Source organism: Argopecten irradians, chromosome 2, assembly GCF_041381155.1.
Source record: "Argopecten irradians isolate NY chromosome 2, Ai_NY, whole genome shotgun sequence".
Taxonomy (NCBI): domain Eukaryota; kingdom Metazoa; phylum Mollusca; class Bivalvia; order Pectinida; family Pectinidae; genus Argopecten; species Argopecten irradians.
The window spans coordinates 58,393,625-58,417,169 of NC_091135.1; the positions used below are offsets into that span (position 1 = coordinate 58,393,625).

The 23,545-nt window shown below is 34.4% G+C and overlaps 1 protein-coding gene across 1 annotated transcript; it reads right to left on the reverse strand.

The window, feature by feature from the left end:
* LOC138316745 (uncharacterized) lies at window positions 1–23,545 on the reverse strand. The gene is made up of 3 exons (XM_069258406.1): window positions 23,398–23,545; window positions 1,292–1,386; window positions 1–894 (listed from the first exon to the last, which is right to left on the reverse strand). Exons 1-3 carry the CDS (start codon window positions 23,543–23,545, stop codon window positions 94–96), a joined length of 1,044 nt encoding a protein of 347 aa, XP_069114507.1. The 3' UTR covers window positions 1–93.

The window sequence follows — 23,545 nt, forward strand, 5'->3', positions numbered from 1 at the left end:
TTTTGCCATAACTTGTTTTGAAGTTTATTGAATTTCATATCCAATGCTATACATGTATACAAAGATGTCCTCAATGTCACATATAAACTCCACTCACTCTTCAGAAACTGTTGGCACAAATCCTAGGAATTCATTGTAACCACTATATTCTCTAAAACAGTCAGCGGATACTCTATAACGCGCTCCTTTGATACGGACATTACCTGCAATCAAACCTAATATTGATGTTTCCCAGTCTTGACAATATTCAATGTCTTTGTCAGTAAAATGTTTTTGTTTTGTCCAGAAGACCCAGTGTGTTTTAACAACAATGTATTTGTTTTCCTGTTTGTTGTTTTCCTTATAAATGCGTAAGATCCGTTTTTTGTCATCAATTAGAATTAATCCCAATACAAAAGGAGCCAGAGCAACGGCGACTGATGTTCCTAAAAACGACAAATTATCGTAATTGAGTGGGTAGAGAGTGAAGGGATCAACACCAGCATTGGTCATGTTCTGATATTTTTTAATTAAAGTATCTATAAGCAACGCCTCCACTGCACATAGGCCTATCTTAGAACATGTATTCCTTATCAGGGAATTGCGCTGAAAGGTATCATTATAAATCATTGAGTAATCCCTTGGAATTTTGTCCTTCTTCAGTCGACTTTCCAATTCACTTTCCACTGTAACATCAAAGGAAGACTTGATGTAGTTAGGGGTCTGTTTAGTACCTTTTTGTCCAATAGGTTTACCTAATTCCCTTTTTCGTGCACTTGGGTGAATATTTTGTGAGACATTTTGATATCCTCTTTGTGGATTCCCTTCTGTTTTTTTGTCGTTGTTACTCCTTGCTTTGGTGCTAAATGCCATGATGCATTTTTTCTCCCAGCATATTTGCCTTGATATTATGACCTAAACAGAGAAAGATGATTTAATAGTGATCCTTTCATCAAAGTGTCTAATGGTATGTCACCCTTAGCCTATTATTTACTACCAATATGATTACTATACATATATGGTGGGTTTTTCCTCAATCTAGTTGAATCAACCATTTTTTTCCTAAAATGAAATATGTGCCTTTTCCCAATGTGTAAAAAACCCAAAAACACTGAATACTTATAATCATAAAATAATATTGTATAAAAATTTATTTTTCTCATACCATACTCAAAAAAAAAAAAAATCTTACCTTCCCTTTGTGCTGCCAGAGTGAATTATATTCATTAATTAGTTAAAATATGAGAACAACATTTTATGAAACAAAGGTAGACACTGATAGCTCATCATAGCTGTACAAGAGATTGTTTACCTGTGCATGCCTTGTAGTGTGTGGAGCAACACCAGACATGACTTGGTGCATTAAAGGTAATATCTTGTGCCAGCTCATCATTGTTGTAAGGATCTCTGGAATGTATAACAATGCAATGTGACCTTATCATTGGAACTAGCACAACAACATGTGATTGGGTAGCTGAGACCCATATACCGGGGTCATAAGAAAACATGAAACAAACCTATACGGTTCAATGATATTCTGGTTATGGAAATTATCTTGTGTGAATCAAAATTCCGATAAGCTGTGTTTTATCGTTTGTCTCTTTCTTACCGGGTAAATATATTTCTGATTGCTTACTCCAGTTGGTCAGAACTTATTATTAAGGGGATGGTAAGATTATTCTAACTAAGATCTTCTACATGTACATGTGTAAATGAATATCATCAAAGATTTATTTTGTGAACAAATTGTATATATACGACACTAAATTGGTAAATTAAATGCAATTGAAAATTGCACAGACGGGGGTTTAATCCCTGGGCTCTTCAGTGATTTTTGTCTGGGTAATCTGGCTTTCCTCCACCAACAAACCTGGCAATGTCTTTACTTGACCTTGGCTGTCAATAGGATATTAAACTATTTAAACCCTAACGTTGGAATATAATACTGCTTTACTTAATTGAAAGAAACAATTTTCTTAAGTTACGAAATTAAGTCCTGTATTTGTTAATTCTGTATGAACATACACATGTATATCTCAGAAACAAAATTGATGTGTGTGATGCATGCAGGTCTGTGACTTACTATATAATACTTTATCGTGTTTATCACAGGCGTCTGTGTTTATGTACATACAGTATGTCACAGGAGCTTGACGGATGTTTTTATAAAGTCTATAGTGGTATTATATATATATATTTATGCTATATACTATTGACAGAACATCAAGTTACAGGTGTTTTATAAAATAAATATGGTGTAGGGGTATTTTATATGTAGGCCTAACATCATTGTACCCAAATTGATACTGTACCCAAATTGATACCCTAATTAAAACAAGAGGCCCAGAGGGCCTGTATCGCTCACCTGGTTTTTTGTTAGTAATTATCACAAGACTCAGACAATTAGAAAAATAAGCAAAATTGACTCCCAAAGTTTAATTTTGAATCACAACCATACAATGATGCTATTGATACCATACAAATATGCTATCCAATACATAGGTTCAGAGACAAAGTAATTTATATGAAAATAGTAGCCTAATTGACCTTTTGACCTCGCATCTATTGCCGTCTAAGGCCCCGGGGGTCAGCCCTATCATTTGTACAATTTCAAATCCCAACCCTATAAGGATGCTACCATTGCATTATAAGTGCTCTTCCATTCTTAGTTGCAGAGAAGAAGTCGTTTATATGGAAATAGCTAAATTGACCCCTTTTGACCCCACCCTTCAGGCCCCCGGGGGGTCAGCCCCATCATTTGCAAAATTTTGAATCCAAACCCTATAAGGATGTTACCATTGCATTATGAGCGTAATCCCATGTTTAGTTGCAGACAAAAAGTCATTTATATGGAAATTGACCACTTTTGACCCCGCCCCTCAGGCCCCCGGGGGGTCAGCCCTATCATGTGCACAATTTTGAATTCCCACACTATAAGGATACTACCATTGTATTATGGGTGCTATACCGTGCTTAGTTTCAGAGAAGAAGTCGTTTATATGGAAATAGCCAAATTGGCCACTTTCGACCCCGCCCCTCAGGCCCCCTGGGGGTCAGCCCCATCATTTGCACAATTTTGAATCCCCACCCTATAAATATGCTACCATTGCATTATGGGTGCTATACCATGCTTAGTTTCAGAGAAGAAGTCGTTTATATGGAAATAGCCAAATTGGCCCCTTTTGACCCCGCCCCTCAGGCCCCCTGGGGGTCAGCCCCATCATTTGTACAATTTTGAATCTCCATCCTATAAGGATGCTACCATTGCATTATGGGTGCTATCTCATGCTTAGTTTCAGAGAAGAAGTTGTTTATATGGAAATAGCCAAATTGACCCCATTTGACCCCGCCCCTCAGGCCCCCGGGGGTCAGCCCATCATTTGTACAATTTTGAATCCCCACCCTATAAGGATGCTACTATTGCATTATGGGTGCTATCCCATGCTTGGTTTCAGAGAAGAAGTCGTTTATATGGAAATAGCCAAATTGACCCCTTTTGACCCCACCCCTCAGGCCCCTGGGGGGTCAGCCACATCATTTGTACAATTTTTAATCCCTACCCTATAACGATACTACCATTGCATTATGAGTGCTATTTCATGCTTAGTTTCAGAGAAGAAGTCGTTTATATGGAAATAGCCAAATTGACCCCTTTTGACCCCGCCCCTCAGGCCCCCGGGGGGTCAGCCCGATCATTTGTACAATTTTGAATCCCCACCCTATAAGGATGCTACCATTGCATTATGGGTGCTATCCCATGCTTGGTTTCAGAGAAGAAGTCGTTTATATGGAAATAGCCAAATTGACCCCTTTTGACCCCGCCCCTCAGGCCCCCGGGGGGTCAGCCCCATCATTTGTACAATTTTGAATCCCCACCCTATAAGGATGCTACCATTGCATTATGGGTGCTATCCCATGCTTGGTTTCAGAGAAGAAGTCGTTTATATGGAAATAGCCAAATTGACCCCTTTTGGCCCCGCCCCTCAGGCCCCTGGGGGGTCAGCCCCATCATTTGTACAATTTTCAGTTAGTAGCCCATAAGGATGCTACCAGCCAAATTTTGTTGAAATCCGACCAGCGGTTATGGAGAAGAAGTCGATTGTTGACGGACGGACGGACGGGACGGACGACGGACGACGGACGACGGACGCCGGACGCCGGACGCCACGGTATGGCATAAGCTCACCTTGGTCCTTCGGACCAGGTGAGCTAAAAATACCTAAAACATATTTTGGTTAAAATTTACCTCATTTCTTAGTGGTGATACCAAAGATTCATCATTTATTGATAATTACGCTTCGATTTATGTACCTATTTCTGTTATTTTCTCTGAAAGATAACTTTGAAATTGATAAATCTGTCTGAAACATGTTTATACCTAGAAATGTAGCCGTGCGACAATTACTATTTGTACTATAATCGTGTTTTTTCAAAGAGTAAGGCCTCCTCAAAGAAATTTTTATTAAATAATGAAATTTAAGATATAAACACTTAACAGAAATAATTAAAATATAGTTGCCACACAATATTTTTTTCATTTAATCACGTGCAAATTGCTCGTTGTATAGTGTTATTTCTCCATCTTGATTTTTACTAAAACTGTTACTAGATTCAAGTATCTTGTAACTTGATTGATTCATAAAATATGTTTGTAGTTATTTTACATTGAAATTTTTTACAATCATTAAAAATAATTGATAGTGATCTTTTGACATATACACCAAATTTGAACTATAAATACTTAGGTGAATGCCACAGAAAACTTAATTTAAATCATTGAAATATCACACAAATCATTACATTGTGTAACGGGAGTACTGAATAAGTGCAGTTACTTTTTTTTTACAGTGAAATGTGTAAAAAATGTGTATTCAGTATACAGTTGGTAGTAGACTAAAGGTTACACCCTTGTGCACACGGAGTGCACGAGGTTTAGACTACAGGTAGACACGGAGTGCACTACGTTTAGACTACAGGTAGACACGGAGTGCACAAGATTAAGACTACAGGTAGACACGGAGTGCACAAGATTTAGACTACAGGTAGACACGGAGTGCACAAGATTTAGACTACAGGTAGACACGGAGTGCACTACGTGTGAACACGGTGTCCACTACAGGTGGACATGGTGTCCAGGTACATTCAGACCTAGACAGACAAGGTGATGTGTTATATTTAGGGATCGGGGAAGAATACGTTCTCCAATTTGAAAAAATACATATTATAATTTTTTAGTTGTTTCTTTTTTTTTAAATTGCGACATCTACAATTTAATGTACAGTATATATAACTATATAATACGATATTTTTAGTATACATGAATAAAACCTTTTCACTGCAAATGTAATAAAGATTAATTTGTATTCATTAAGTATATGTCTATTTAATTTTATATCAGTAGTTTCCATTTCATATCTTAAATTGTCTATATTACGTTTTCAAAAGTCAATGTTTTATGGGTAAATTGCATTAAATATATATATATATATATATATATATATATATATATATATATATATATATATCATTTACATGAAATAGTAAATACAAGTCAAAAACAACTTTGAATTGCGGCAAAAACTATCTAAAATATACGTACCCGGCCTACTAAGACGACACCATTTTCTGTCTAAAAGTCTTTTGAGCTACAATCTTGCAGCTACGGCAAAAACCAGTCCTATTGTGCCTTTTGAGAACTTTTTCTTTTATGATTTAAGCCATTAATAATACAATCATACATGTATATACCGGGTAATACATAGCTTTTAAATAAAAAGATTTGGTCCCTATCAATCGGTTTTCTAGCGACACCCTTGTAGATCGTCTTTCATAAAATATACACTTTTATAATATTTTTCTTTGCTATTTTAAGTTCTAAAAGTATTGTACGTAAAAATAGCTTAATTACATATTCTTTATTAAAAACTGAACGTCTTTAAAAGATCATGCAGAATAAATCCACTTCAAACTTTATGACGTAGCTATAGTCTACCTACAAGTACCCAATTCAGCTTGTTTTGATTCTTAATTACCGGTAAACACAATATGTTTATGATCCCAACCCCGCAAGTTATCTTGACCGTATATTGCGTCATGGTCCGATAATTATAACTTGTCGAACATACAGGTAAGCCACAGTATCCAGCTATACAGGTACCTCAAGGTGATCATCGATAGATGGCCAGAGGGCAGAATCGTTGCCTTCTGTGTTTGCACGGCTTTATGAGAATGGAGGCAGTATCTTTATATAATATGTGATTTTAGAATTGTTTCAATGGAAGTTTGTTAAGACAAACAAATATACTTTACCTTTTAAAAATCATATAGGTTTATGAGTTTGAAACACAAAAGTACCATTCTTATTAGATACATGTTCATGTTTGTTGTAGAGCCTGGGTTAACATGTACACCATTTCCCGGGGAGGTGGGGGGGGGGGGGGGGGGAGGTTAGATTGGGATCAGCCGTGAAGTGGAGCTGACGGGAGCTGTACAATGCGTAAATCAAGCATGTCTGTCACAACCTTGAATTTACCAATAATACATGTATATATTATAATCAAAATTAATTTAGATTAGGTACTTATTCAACATTGTAATATGGTATTTTATATACATAGTCATGATAATCAGGTTTCTGATATATGTAAAAAGCCAGTGTAAAAAAAATTAAATTAATGAAAAGATATTGGATGAAATATGATTTTCCAATAATTTTGAAATAAATGTTTTAGTTAATTATACACTTGGTATTTTGATTATTTTTTATTTTAATATATAAAGCTTCATTATCAAATAAATTAAAATGCACTACCAGTTAAAATACATATCCCTATTGACTACTATTGTTGTATAACTGTTCGTATTTGTGTGATGAGTACAATGTATATGTAGAGAGGCTGCCACCTAAGTACAGCATGCTATAAATGGACCTCCTGGGGTTGGGATAAGGTACTTCATGTATACAGGTGTTGTTAGTCTGAGATACACTTGACTGAACATATTGAAGGGTGCCCAAAGAAGGCCCCAGGCCCCTGGCCCCACTCTGACCAATGTTAGGTAATTTAGATTATCATATCCGTCAGTCTGACATATCAGAGTTTCTAGAATTAAAATAATTGTGACAAATTCAGAATCTAATCAACAACTATGAATCTACAGTTTAAATGGGTAGAAGTTGGATTTATTTTGATTGTCTGTTTAATTTATTATCAGGCATGTGACCTACATTTTTGCGATCGGTCCTTTGAACAGTGTTGATTCTCACGAGCAGCCACATGCCCGATACTAAATTTTTGCTTTCTATAAGCCAGTGCTTACAGGTTCCTCAATCGGTTGACACAATAAAATGTAATTTCGAATGCCGATTTTTAACGTCTATGGACGATTTCACATATTTCCAATGCTTTGCAACGCGCCAGGTTCTATGTAGCAAATGTACGTATACGTATTATACATTTGACAGGATTAAAACTATTTCGCGCACCTTGCCGTTTAGAAAATTATATTCGATACATACATAGTTAAACATTTTATGAAGAATTTAATTTGTTTATGTTGATCATGATGTCCTTGCTTTTATTATGCCCATCAATATATCCTTTTTAATCAAAATAATCTCTTGGGCGACGATTTGCTAACACTGAAAATCTTACTCCATGCAAGGTTCATCACTTTACGCGTTCGAAAAAGAATTTCATATTTAACCTACATATCACTAGCTAAGAAAAATAGTTTTTACTGGGAAAATGCGGACTTGAACTATCCATTGATGAGACATAACCAGTACGTGGTTTACCGTACGCAGTTAATTTGCTTTTATAACTTCTAATAAACGTCCTTATTTATAAATTAAATTGTATGATAATATATATTGATACATTTTACTTTATATGTATCTATTCAAATAAACATTACAGTGCGAATGATTTCCAGTAATTAACGCCAAGTTTATGTTGCAATAAATATTATGTTTCTGATCGCAATAAATATTTCTATCTGTCAAAGTCCATATAGACTACAGAATAAATACATATTTTCTCATATCTCTGTGGCACATCATCTAGTCTGTCTGTGGTCTTGATGTAGTGGACATTTTACCTGGACACGATGTCCACCTGTAGTGGACACCGTGTTCACACGTAGTGCACTCCGTGTCTACCTGTAGTCTAAATCTTGTGCACTCCGTGTCTACCTGTAGTCTAAACCTCGTGCACTCCGTGTCTACCTGTAGTCTAAACCTCGTGCACTCCGTGTCTACCTGTAGTCTAAACCTCGTGCACTCCGTGTCCACTCGTAGTTCACACCGTGTGCACAATGTGTAACCTTTAGTCTACTACCAACTGTAACTCAGTATAATAAACGCAACTTCATCCCCTTTATAAAGTAAAACCACAAAAAAACCCAATCTATATTGATTTTTCTTAATTTTATACTTTTATCTTGCTGGGTATCAATTTGGGTACATATCATGTGACAAAACTAGAAATTTCGACACATGATATTAATCGTTCTAACAGTAAAAACAAGCACTGTAATAACAAAAACAAAACATCAAACTAAAGTTTGTATGCTCTTTTTGAAAAAAAAACCAGAAAAAAGTGAAGCGCACCTAGTAACAAATATAAAAGAGAAATCTGTGTGTATTGGTATCAATTTGGTTACAATGACATTTTACAGGTTGGGGACCATCCCGTATATGTAGGATAGTCCTGCATTTGAGTAATAGTCCTGTATTTGAGGGATAAATTTGTTACTCAAATGCAGGATTATGTGAAATGAAAATGGATAAAGTTGTTTTAAAAATTTGTATCAAAAAAGGGCGTCATCATTTTCAGATACCCATATAACTAATTGAAAACTTTATGTATTTGTTTATGAACTATTGAATTCTATTATCTCACTTTGTAATAAAGTGACAATTTAGGTGCTCTCCATAGACTACAGTGTATAGCCATCAGGGAAATTTAGTGCAAATGTCATGGTTGATTGACTTTTACCTGTGTTCTATTTTTAGCACCATAGTAAGCAATAGAGGTGATTTTGTTTGTGACTTTTACAAACATTTAGATGATGAAATTTGTTTCCATTTGAGTAATAATGTGGAAAGTTGTATTAGTGATGATGCCATATAAAAATCATGATGCCCTTTTTTGATGACAATGTTTAAATCAACTTTATCACTTTTCATTTCATAGAATCCTGCATTTGCGTAACAAAATTATCCCTCAAATACAGGACTATTACTCAAATGCAGGACTATCCGGGATTGTCCCCAACCTGTTTTACATCGCATTTATCAGTTTATCAAGTTCTTGTGAGTACGTATACACTAATGTGTCACTGGTGTTAATGTCTAAGACTATGTTTAAATGAGTCTAAAATATTTTCAAACACGTATATTTGATATTAATATCAACTTGTGCAATATTACCTTAATATAATCCTTCTTCAACTCGTGTGAATCAATGTCACAGTACATGTGAACCACCATGTTGTTTACGAAGGCGCATTCGATCCGACCGGAAGTTGGAGTAGTTAACCTGATTAATTCTTCGTGATCCGTATCCACCGTCTATCATTGGTACACCGGAAAGAGCTACTCTCGAAGCGACAGCTCAAAAATACAGCATGAGAGGGGATGATTCAGTCATTGTTTTAATTATACAGCACAATTATGCAGACTGTATCCTGGTCACGTCATTTCAGAAAACATTCGAATTAAATTTAATGTAAAACTTGTGGAATTTTAATGCGTCTTTATTGAATTATCTGTGAAGATATATGGTGTGTACCTGCTAAAAAGTTAGATTACTCACACATTTTCGTTTCTTTTGAAATGATTATATGGTTTTAACCCAAATCACCTTTCTTACATAAAGGGATATACATATATATTCATAATACAAAATGTTGTGATAACCTGGGTTTCTTGAATAATTTGTAGATATTCGTTTTATAAGGAGACACCAGTGTACGGAGTATAGCTCGCGAGGTGTACGGAAAATAGCTAAAATTCTGATTATGGTGTACGGAGTATAGCGTAATAGTATCAATGATTTAATTTATATTTACCTCGTTCAATTGATTATTTCGGTTTGTTTGCTTCATATTGACGATCCTGTTTACACATGTGTCCGATAAAACAACAAAATCAGTCAGTAAATATAGAAAAGCAACCAAAACTGCTAATACTTCACCCATAATAGAAAATGAACAGTGTTTGAGTTCTAGATTATCATTTAAATACATCTTTTTTAATTAGTATGAACTGTGGTATGCAGAAGTGAAACGATTGAATTTGGTATAACGTATTTACTTCAGCGATCTTGTAATTCCCCAGTACATGTATGTGTTACAGTGGATATATTGTCTGATAATGATAGTACAGTGTAATTATAATTTTCAGTGAAGGTGTGAAGGAACCAGTCATGTGATGGTGTACATGTTGTTTTGACGATAGTATTGCGTTTCCCCTGTTTTACTTTTAACTTTATCATGAACGTTTGTCGTTTTAACACAAGACGAACAAGCAAATATCCTTCATTCTCTTTGCTGTCGGCAGAAGGACCATCGAGTTATACGCTAGGTTTCCTTGGCTAACTATTTTTAAGTGTATTTGTGAATAAATATAAAGTTTAAACATTATACCATGGTCTGATATGACTAGTTTTTCCAAATTAATATGTTTTAATATGTTTTTTGAAAGCATGAAAATAAGATATTTTACCTGGTTTGTCCAAAACCTGACATTCAAAACCGACAGTGCATTTTCTTTTATTGGTGTGTAAGTTAACAAAATTTTATTATCCTACTAAATTTCCATTCGACTTTTAGTTTCTCGTTTGATCTATGTTAAACGAGATGGGCAATATCAGGCTATGAACTCCATTCTGGCCAAGCGTATAAATATGTAACATTTCCTTCGCGTCACTGACAATGTATGCAATGTATTCTTACGTCTATACATAACGGTCAAATAATTTAAAAAGTAGTTTTAAAGTAGTGGGGTCTGTGAAATCTAATAGTATTATCGTATTGACAAAAAACATGTATTAAAAAATATCATCGCATAATTTTCATTTGTTCGCTTGTTTCAAACCGTTTTGTGTTAAACTATATTCAGACGTTGATGATATGACTGTTCCGTTTATTGAACTTGATGTTCAAAGGATATACGTGTAAAGTTTTGAATTTGAATGATCATAATGGAAATGGAAGTAATAAACTGTTACCAGATTGGACATACAGTTGATATGAATCCCATCCGGAAGGAAGATAAATAGAGGGCGCCATGAATACTTAATATATATATTCAATATTGTTACTGCCTGTTATCAAATCCTTTTTATGCTCAATAAAATATTTTGAAATGAACTGAATTATACTGATAATACTATAATACGGATTTAAGAAAATGTAACAGCCAAATGGACGGATAAATTCAAATTGCATGCAATATCCCCTGTTTCGGGGATAATTTAAAGTTAAAAACTTTGTAAATGTTTTATATTGTTTCGAAAGACTGTCCAATGTGTTTGTATAGTGTAACAGGAGAGGAGAAAATGTAGCGGCCAGATCGAGATTCGAACCCGGGACCCTCCGAACACTAGCCGAGTGCTCTACCAACTGAGTTACCTAGTGACCGATGATCGACCCAGTCCAATCCCGCTACACTCCTCCCTCCTTTCTCGAAGTCGTCGCCCTCCAAGACATACGAGACCCTTCCAAACACCACCACCGTGGATTATTTAGTTGGGCGCCAATTTTGTAACAGGAGAGGAGAAAATGTAGCAGCCATTCCGGGATTCGAACCCGGGACCCTCCGAAAACTAGCCGAGTGCTCTACTGACTTAGCTACCTGGTGACCGATGATCGACCCAGTCCAATCCCGCTACAATAGCGTCACTATTACTAATACCATAGCATTAATAGTTTCCATTTTTAGCAAGTGTTGTCAAACTGATATTCTTCACAATTGGTATTAATTTTTACAATCATTTTATAATTGTTGTGATGGGTATGAAAAATCATTTAAATAAGCAAAATGCTGGGTTTTGAGAATTTCAAGAAGCTCAATACGCCGAAAAATTAAGTTATGTTATGATATCGCTATATTTTGCAATACTGGTAAATTACAAAGAACCTTAATTAAATCAACAAATAAATGCTTCATTTGTGATTGTAAATCCAACTATGATTATTTTTTAAAGACAGCAAATTCCAAAAAACGAATACGTTTTAAAATGTTTTAAACTTGCTATACTCCGTACACCTTCCCTGCTATACTCCGTACACACGTTATTTTGAAATGGCTATACTCCGTACACAAGACGACTAAATTACGTATTGAAAACGGCATTTTAGTACAAATCATGTTGTTATATCGGCCTAATTACAATAGTATAGCAATTATACATATTGCTAATATACAATTAAGATCAGACAGGCCGAATATTTGCAATAAAATGAAACTATTTCCAAATTTCAACATCTCGCCGAAAGTACACGCCATGTACACCATACGTATTGTCTAATAATTTTATAGTGACTCATTCAATTTACATAGTTTATCCCTTTAACGAATCTAGAATAGTTTGTGAAACACCTAAACCAGGAAATGACAAGCAATATTAGTTTTATATACCTAAAACATTGATTAAATTATCGGTGATTTGTGCTGTCGCTTCGAGTATAGCTATTTCCGGTGTACCGATGATAGACGGTGGTATCGTATGATTTCCCCTAACACTAGCCCGAGAGACTCTGGCTCTGACACCAGGGCCGTTTTCGTTTATTCGGAACAACCGGTTCGACCGTTGGTTAAAGTAAGTTTTTGATACAGGCCTGTGAGGGCTTTGCCAAGGCTCGTCTGAAAACAATGTAAAATCACCAGGTCCGTCTTTAATTAATAAACGAACAACTAGGTCCAACCAGCCAAACCGTATATACGGGTTGACTGGTTGGACCTAGCTGTTCGTTTATTAATATAAGACGGACCTGGTGATTTTACATTGTTTTCAGACGAGCCTTGACGAAGCACTCACAGCTGTAATGAATAATAATTAACACATACCGATCAGGCATCGCTATATATTTGTTTACAACATGTGTGCGTCCGGGTTTCCTGTTTATAGTCTCGGTATATTACACGCTTGGCTAGTCAAGTTTACGCTAGCGAGTAAAGCGTTTGTGAGACCCGGATCGACAAAATCCGAGGGTATAAAAGCCCGCGCTCGCAGACGATTGTGCTAGGCTCGGTTATAACCGGAACAATGACCTTAAGCCCCATCAATCAATCAATCAATCGAATGTCAGTCTGATATCAACACTCAAGCTGAGAAGATAGGAGAATATCAGGTATAGGCTATAACAGTATTCCCCTTGATAGAGTGTTTGGCAGCGGCTCGTGACCTGTGATAGGTCAATGACTACGTATACACAGTATAGTCGGGAATAGGAAATTTCAGAAAAGATGGCGTGACGTCACAGAAAATTTACATCCGGGTCCTCAAAGGTACAAACACTGTATGTCGACTAATGAAAACAATAACAGATACGTACAGCCCTGCTACACAATCGATACTGTGGCAAAAGTATACACTTTCATACTTGCAATTTCTGATTTTAAAATGGTTTCTTATTGTTTAAGAGGCTACAGACATTTATATTTTGATATTTACAATTGTTTATTGCTAAATATATTTCTGTAGATTTAGTGTTAAGCCAGCTTGCGAAGCGGTGCCGGGTCGTCACATCACACGAACCCGTTTTTTTGTTCACACGTAGAAATCCATGTTGTGAAAAAGTTATGAATAGATAATTGATTTTATTGTCATGTTTCTGTTGTACATGAAAAAGCTGCTCACAACACTATGTAACATAACGAAAGGTGGACCATATCTGGCTAGACCACGGCTGCTCGTGCATGGCTTCGTCGCTGGTAGATCACCGCAGGCCACAGCATTGTTTGGAAAATAAATCATATTAATAATTACCAACACTTTTATCTCAATAAGGACTTGTTTAAGATATATATTTTGTTATTTAATATGTACATGTTGTTTTAATGGAATGCTCTTGTATCGTAACAAAATGACGAATAGTAATTAAACTACTGTGTTACACGTACACGTATGGCTGCCGATCTCGAAAAATAAAATGATGAAATCGTTCAGTTTTAATGCTGCAGATTTCATTTTTAATATTTCATTTTCAGCCGCTTTTATCCCATAGACTGCTATGTTAAGTCTCAAATTGAAGTGATATTACTTTTAGAAAATTTGAAAACATATTAGTTAGACTTCATTTAAATTGATATAAATTACAGATCGTAGTACTGTAAATGCCGACCAGGATACATTGCGCACGGCTTCGAGAATCATAAGTACTCTAGTTTTGTTTAAAAATGTGATAAAATGAACCTACAAACTGACTCATTTGTATGTTATAAACTAATTCCCAAAATTGATGAAAAAAAAATTAACCAGAATACGTATTTTTTTGACACTGAAAATGGACGAAATTCGGGTTCTCGGCTGTACTGTAATGGCTGCCGTGGGCTTGGGGTAATCTACGAAAGCAAATGTTTAATTTTGCACTAATCATACATTGTAAGGTGTTTTATCAAGTAACACTTCGAAAACAGTAATAACTTAAAATAATATTTTGGGGGACTTTGAATTTAATTTGTAATTTCAAGTTGATATTTGCAATATGTCTGTCAATGTTATACGTAATGGCGACCGTGTTTTCTCGTAGCGGTCGAAAATGGAGTATAAACAGAGTAAAATATATGAATACCATATGTTTAAATTAGTGCATTATTGTAAAATATTTTTATTTACACTTTTTTAAATTAAAATAACGCAATAGTTCTCGGTTTGTCGTACTATTTATTACAATAAAATGTAAACAAGCATCGCAAGCGGCTGTGTTCCCACCATGTTAAAGTCCCATTATGCTTTCACCAAACTTTGCTAAAATATACATTAACATCCCTTATGAAAGGTTCTTCATTTGGTTTCTTTACAATGAAGATAATTACGCAATAATCAATTAGTAAAGAATTCTTAAAATAGAACGGGTTGATTTGCATAGTTAAAAATACCTCGTGTATACGTATGTGTTCGATACCCGGATATAGTAAACAAAACGCGCATGGCCGAGACAGAGGGCAGTTTTGAGGAAACGGTGAGCAATACAATGTTCTATAATTGTTTAGTATATGATACATATTAGATTCCACAGATTATAAATGTGTCCTGTCAAAGGTTACATATAGTTTATATAAAGCTTAATACATAATACGTATTAATCGAAAAATACTGGATATAAATAGTGAAATGCATACATGGGGCACCATATGGGGTATTTTATCGTACAAATATAAACACGTGGCCGTGTCATTTTTGGTGATGATCGGTTGATTTTCTTTCCTCTCGTGTAATAATTTGAGATAAATACAGTATTAATCCAAAACTATATATAGATAAATAAATACCATGATGCTACTGTCTATTCATGATTTGAGAGTAAGGAGAGCACAGTATATCTAAATACTTAGAACATACGTAAAGAGGTGGACTAATAGCTTACTATATACATGTATTATAACTGCTTTCTATTTATTCTTTGGGTATTTTACGATCGCTGCTCGCAACCCAGTGGTACCGCGGTTTCATCGGTTTTCGACGGCGAAAGACCAAAATAGATTTTTTACACACAATGTCAAACATATTTATTCAAATCATTAATTATATGTTTCAGAAGCATGTTCGACAAATGATGCTTTTGTGCAATATTTCACGAATTTCATCTACTAATAATTAATTTTCTCTTTGTTTCTGGCTTTCTGATTGGCTTATTCATTTTTTTCATTCCACGATGAAAAAAAATCCGAGAATGGCGCGGAAACCCGACGTTATCGTGACGTCACAATAGAAACATTGACGTTGCGTATTGATTTGGAAAAAAATCCCTTGGAAATCTCAATGGAATCGTACGTGTAAACGCATTTCATTTTATAACGTAGCCTGGAAAATTAATTATAAGCATTGAAGTCACTATTTTTTAATTTCATCGGGTTATGAAATAAATTTTGTTTGCAAACTTTTGTGAGAATCTGCTACGCGGATTCACACAGTTTGCAAAAAAAATTTCTTTCATACCCCGATGAAATTAAAAAATAGTAACTTTAAAGGGACAATTCACTCAGGCTAATTCTTTTATATAACTAAGAAGCAAAATATAGCATTATTGTATTGTTCTACATTTCTTATGAAACATATAACATAAAACATTGACAAATTCCACGACATTGTTAAGTATTTTAATTAATATCGTTGAAATATCAAATCGTTGATCAATGCGATTAAGCAGGTACAATACAGACGCTGTACCCATACCCGAGCCAAAGTCACGAACGTTAAACAAATGAACTACATAACCACTGACAAGGTGATAAATGATTTTTAGGCAAGATAATTCATCTAATAAGGTAAACAAACTACTGTCATAACGCTTTGAGCAGTTCTAGACAAAAGTTGCATTACTCTACGAGCAAGGGACAGGGTTCGGCATACAAGAAGTTTGACCACAATGTGTAATGGCGGACAGCGAGCGAGTTTGAACATCTACACACATGTCACAACCATGGGCTTCTCAGGCATATCACAGTAAAACCGACTGATCTAATTTCCATAAGAACTGGGTTTTTTCCGATATATGTACAAATTTTAATGTTCTCTTAGACTGAATGTCCCTTTAATGCTTAAATAATTAATTTTCTCTTTGTTACTGGCTTTCTGATTGGCCTATTCATTTTTTTTCATTCCACGATGAAAAAAAAAATCCGAGAATGGCGCGGAAATCCCGACGTTATCGTGACGTCACAATAGAAACATTGATGTTGCGTATTGTTTTGGAAAAAAATAATCCCCTGGAAAAAATCAATGGAATCGTACGAGTAAACGTATTTCATTTCATAACTAGCCTGGGAAATTAATTATAAGCATTGAAGTCACAATTTTTTAATTTCATCGGGCTATGAAATAAATTTTGTTTGCAAACTTTTGTGAGAATCCGCTACGCGGATTCACACAGTTTGCAAACAAAATTTCTTTCATACCCCGATGAAATTAAAAAGTAGTGACTTCAATGCTTAAAACGAAGCATTGTATCCACCAACGCTGTAAGATTTACATTGTAGCCTACGTAGGCCTACTGTTTCTTTTTGTCAAAGTGACGTTTAAATAATGAAAGGTTTCAAGATAAAATAACACTATTATTTTAAACTATGTTAAGCTGTATATGAGTGGAAATTGCCACCATAATACCACAAATGAATGCTTATTCAATCCTTCAAACGTCAGCTTGAAAAGTCGAATCACCCGGGCTCATAGAGGACAAAAAAGTTACGTCATTAGAATGTTCGGGATCAAATCGTCAAAATTAGAAATGGTAATCAGTATAAAGAAATTAATCATTTATTTACTCATATCGCAATATTTTCATATCGCAACTGGTACAGGAAATTCTTATTACCTGGTATCGAGTTCTATGCCTGGTTAATCTCGATATTAGTGCTGAAAATATCTGGTTTATTGATATTGTTCCGCTACTTTTGTTGAGTTTGAATTCGCAAATTCGAAGGACGTCAGAACGCTTGTTTTCAACCGGAATCAACACTGTAGTGATAAAGACCTTCCAAGTGAATTTTTGCATCGGGGGAACAGGGACATAAAAAGTTGATTTTCTCAAAAAGTAAGAAAAATAAAATACATTAATTTTGCTGGAACACTAAAAAAATCATTCTGAATTCGGAACAGTTGGAATTATGAAGATACCTCTAACAGTATTTTTATTATTATTAGTATATATTATGTAAGTAATTATTCTTCTACACTTTTTTGTGTCCAAAAGATCTTCAAAATGGTAAGAGGTATGCCAATGGCCTTATTGTTATATTGTATGGCATGAGTTGAAGGGGTGACCGCAACATTTTTAAGTAGGTCAAAAATCCAAGATGGCCGCCATGACGTCATACCTAAAAAGTTTAAAACAACCATAACTCAAAAACCGTTTAAGATACAGCAAATATTTTTGATGTTTTATGTAGATCGTATAAAAGACTAACTTTTATTCATCCACAGCAAATAGGTCAAAGGTCAAACTAAAATTTCGCTATGGGGTCAAATTTCACGAATTTTTATTTTTTTGATTTTGCGAAATTTCTTTGTTCATATCGATGCAGAATGTCATTCTGATGAATTTTGTGTCTTTTATTTTTCGGTAGCACTTCCGGTTAATGTTGTATGCCATTTTGAACAATCCTTTTGTTTAACATTATATATTGTCGAACTGAATGACTAATATAGTCTGCAATTGCTATAGAAAAGACCCCTCTAATGTTCTCTAACGTTTGATATGATTTGCATCTTCATAAAAAAAACAAAATGGCCTCTATGACGTCATATTTTACAATTCTAAAAATGCTTATAACTCACTAACAGTTCTTTTCACAGATTTCATCCAAGAATATTTTTTGCAGATAATCTTAAGCGTAAATTTTTTCTCTCTACATGTTATTACAAAAAATGGCAACTTCCGGTTTTCGGTAAGGGTCAAATGTTAAAGGTCCTGTTTTTAACAATAAACTTGAAAACTTTTCTCCTGTAGTTCTGTAAGGTCTAGGATCTTCATATTTCATATACAAGATATCCAGGGGATGGGCTATAAAGTCAGATACTAGGAATGACCTTGACCCATATTCAAGGCCACATGAGTCAAATATTCTTTATTTCATTTAGCAAATAGGCTAAAAAGCCTTTGTGCAAAACAAATACAGACATGACAATGGTAAACAGACTTTTCTGGAAAAAGGATGTACACTATATATATATACATAAATAAAAAAAAAAGAAAACAGCGAAAGGATGCACATAACAAATATATCAATTATCAAATAATATGAATTTCTAACTTCATTAGCCTTGTGAACAAAGATAGCTAAATTTTTAACAATGCTACTATTTTGTGAAGTCAAGAGATCTATAAATTTAGTCATATTAGGCCTCAACCAAAATTTCTTTTTTAACAGTTTTGATCTAATATCTACATAAATAGGACATTCCAAGATAAAATGATATTCATCTTCAATTTTTGCACAATTAAAACAATACCTCAAATCGACTGGAATTGGATTAGGCTTGTGCCACCGACCTGTTTCTATGTACAATCTATGTGATGATGTTCTAATCTTCGTTAGAGCTTTTCTATATTTTTCAATATTTACAGTATCGAGATAACTCTTATATTCAAATTCATTTGTAAAGAATAAATAACATCTTGCCCTTGAGTTGCCCGATACGTAGAGCTTATGCTCTCTGAAGTAAATTTTCTTCTAACAAAGTGACACTTTATCTGAAATGTCAGCTTAACTGACCAATTGACTATGTACATACCCTGCATTGTTTATCACAAAATATGTATTTTATGCACCAATTACCATGTTATCTTTGATTCAATCGAGTTAATGTAATAACATTTCATTCATGTAAGACATGTAATCTCAATATTGAGGAAATAAAGAATCTGTCTGTCTGTCTGCGCCCAACGTTTTTGCTATTGACAAATATTATATCTATAACTGTATGCTGACTTAGATTTAACCAGAAACTTATATTTTCATATCTGCATGTAATTGTTTCACAGAAAACACGTGTTACAGTTCTTGGTAATGATGGGGGTAATAGTTACCCAACAGCTGTCTATTCTGTCAACTAGCTGCTCGTGGTAACACCAAAATGAACTTACATATGTATTTGTTATGAAATATAAACGAAAAAATATCAGCCCTTATTATAGTTATTATAGTTTCAACACGAATGCTTGACATGATTAAATCAAATTAAAACGATAAATGTGATCTCCGGGAAAAAACGCAGAAAAAAAGAAAAGAAAATCGACATAACAAAAATTACATACTTGGAAATTGTTGATGTGTAAACATAGTTTTAGAGCTGTCATTCAAGGAAAACAAAACTCAATAGACATTTATTAACTGTTTCCATAATAAGTGACACTTTTTCTCTTAACATGATCAGGTAAAATTCCATATAAGAAGTCATTGGTATTAAGATGACGTCTTACTTGTGTGATGTATTGGGAAGAAAGCGCATTTTAGTTTGAAATCTGGTTCTTCTTGTAAAGACATCAGACATGTGAATAAAACAATTAGAAAATAGTGGAACTAAATAAATGAGTAATTTGCACAAATCAGATTCACTTTTAAATTATAACTGGCAAATTATGATTGTCATTCCTTCGACTGTGTTTTTTGACAGATCTACGATGCACGTATACCAGTTAGCGGTTACCGGGGTCTTGATATTTATAACACTATGATTGTATCGTACGAAACATCGAATTGTCGTGAAGGTATTTATTTAACATAGCATGCTATTCCTTTGTTTAATTTTGGATATCCATGCTCTTGCCGTCCCGAGTCTATCCCTGTCACTTTACATTTGATATATAATTGATGGCTTACAGACCACATAATCACAAACAATCGGCTACAAATGTATGTTTAAAACATAAGATATTCTCCTCCTTAAATATCCTCCCTACGCGGAGTTATGCTTCTGTAACATTTCACTACATTATAATATTTGCATAATCTAAAAGTTTCTGTTATTAGTAAAACAAACAGCTTGGATAGTTTACTATCTTACCCGGTAAGAAATCATCTTATCTGAACTGTTTGATTCCATGCAGATCTCGTTTAGCTTCTGAATATAAGTGTCTGATTTTCCTTTTTCTTATTTCTTTTATTATCGTTTTGAAAGTATTTCCCTAAGCTTCAGGAGTTCTAAATGCCGAAAATGATATATACAAATGTAGTTGAGTCAACTAGAGACCACTTTTAGTATATTTGAATAACAGAAATGTATTGTCTGTCAAGCTGTTATTGGTATGCTATGATACTCTAAACTCTACGCAGGTCTGGATTGTGAATATTTTTAATGTTAATATAAATAATTCCAGTGTTGCTCAAAGCTCTTTGGTTGATCCTCGACACAAACTTACAGTAGCTTAGATGCGTATCCATGTTGGGTGTATTTGTACTATGTATTTGTGTCTGTGTGTTATTTGTCTATGTGATCGTAATAAGTTTTGTTGCACTGTATATATTAACGCACTTTTTTCTGTTCAAGGAAATTGAAGAATTGAATTGATGTATAAAGTGAACAAAGGATAGCCACCAACCATCGTAACAATCGTGTGGGTCAAACAATGCTGTTTAAATGTTCTCTATTAGCATGTCAGGGTTTCTAACTTAAAACAAGACATATTAAGCAGGATAAAATTATGTTTAACAATAAAATGTTGCACAAAACATGTAATAATATATTGTCGAGTAATTATATCGACGTCATAATCTGTAATAAAAATTCGTCTTTCTTTAGGAAACAATTTCAACTCCCGTAGTTAGATAATTTTTCCCAGCCTTAATCTTTATTTAATTTTCCCAGCCTTAATCTTTATTTAATATACTTATACTTGATAATTTAGTAGTACATGTTACTATTCTTGCTGCCTCCAATTGTATATTTTCTAAATTTTGGCATATGTAATTTGGTAGGTTGTCCCATACAAAATCAGAATATTCTAGAATCGGTCTTATAAATGAAAAATAGATTATTTGAAGCGAGTTCCTATCTAGAGCATATCCTAAAACTTCTTAAGACACCTATCCTTGGAGAAACTTTAAAAAAATATAACTATGTGATTTTTCCATGTACCATCTTCATTTAATACAAATCCTAAATATGTGGGATTTTACATTTGATACATTAGTATTATTCATAGTTATGGGATCGTAGTGTCTATGTGTTGTTTTCCTTGTTATTAATAATAATTCTGTTTTTTTTTCTGGATTAAAACGTACTAACCATTTGTTTGCCCATGCATGTATCCTTAAAAGGTCATCATAAATGGTATCAACAGCATATATAGGATTATCAATTGTTATATACAAGGCAGTGTCATCAGCAAACAATTTCATTTTACAATTGCTATTTTTCACTATATCGTTAATATAAACAAGAAAGAAGAGTGGACGTAAGATTGAATCTTGAGGTACACCTGGCTTAATAGCATGTGTCTCAGAAAAAGTACCGTTGATTACAACTTTTTGATGTCTATCAGATAAATGGTTTTCACACCAAGATAATAATTTCCTACTGATACCAGATTGTTTCAATTTAAATACTAAACCCCTATGCCAAATTCGATCGAATTCTTTGCTTATATCACACTAATATGTAATAATTGGTTAGTTGCAGAATCTCCAGGCGTAAAACCTGACTGACTTTTAGTGAAAAAATCTGTGCCCCTAAAAGATTAAATTTGTTTAAAAATGCACCTTTCCATTAATTTCCAAACAACACTTATCGAAGATAAAGGTCTATAGTTTGAAACAATACTTTTATTACCTTTTTTTTAAAACTGGCGTAATATTGGCTAATTTCCAAAAAGCAGGATAAATACCACAATAAATAGATTTATGAAAAAAATTATTAATAACTAAATCATTGACTCTGATTTTGCTTCCTTAACGATACATGGACTTGTATTTCTAACAAACGTATTGCATCCTTAACATCCTGTGCTGTAATAATAATATTTTCAAGTTTACATTCAGGAGTTGTTACGTGGAGTGGTAAAATGGCATTAAAGTTGTCTAGAGTTGACTGATTTATAAAATAATTGTTGAAAATGTTTGCTTTTTGTTTATCATCCCCTTAATTTATGTTATTATGTATTAGCGTTGGAATATGTGGGTCTTTATTGAAAAATGTGTGAAAGTGTTTATAAGTTTCCACCATTCACGCGTTGACGTACACATACATTTTATTTTACCAGTTAGCTTAAGAATATAATCACTTTTTGCTTTCCTTATGGCATCAATACATTTATTTCTGGCCTGTCTAAATCGTTGCCAACTAAGTAGATTTTGTGTGGATTTCGATTTTCTACGAATCCTTATCAATTTGAGGTTTTCCAATGTAAAACCAATTTTTCCTGATGTAATACTTACCATAACTTTAGTATGCAAATACGCTACCTACACCCATCTTTGTAGCCCCAACAAACATAAGATTTGAGAATCCCGTCTCCCTACCGTACCTCATCTCGTACTCGACGAGAGTAACATAGAGTGGTCTCCCTTCCTCAAAAACCCTTTATGGAGCCACAGGGGCAAAAAGGCTGAGGAGGAAAGGGGAGGAAACAGAAGGGTGGGACTCCATAAAGTTATGGTAAGTATTACATCATGAAAATTGGTTTTACATTGAAAAACCTCAACTTCATTTCAGTAATACGTTACCATAACTTTAGTATGCGAATTCGTCTTACCGTAGTGGAGAGTCCGAAGCCAGGCAGCCCAATCAAACGGCAAATCTAGGAGACAAGCCCCAGTAGGGAGAATAAAAAAGGGGTCCAGGAACCCCCCGAAGGAAAGGGATAAAAATGGAATACCTCCCAGAGAAAAGAGGAGTACCAT

What these genes read in the sequence shown, in the direction of transcription:
- LOC138316745 (XM_069258406.1), bottom strand. Translation starts at nt 23,545, where the DNA reads ATGGTACTCCTCTTTTCTCTGGGAGGTATTCCATTTTTATCCCTTTCC. An exon ending in GCTTCGGACTCTCCACTACG is followed by an intron (nt 1,387 to 23,397) that starts GTAAGACGAATT and finishes TATACATTCCAG; the next exon opens with AGATCCTTACAACAATGATG. An exon ending in ACACTACAAGGCATGCACAG is followed by an intron (nt 895 to 1,291) that starts GTAAACAATCTC and finishes TTCTCTGTTTAG; the next exon opens with GTCATAATATCAAGGCAAAT.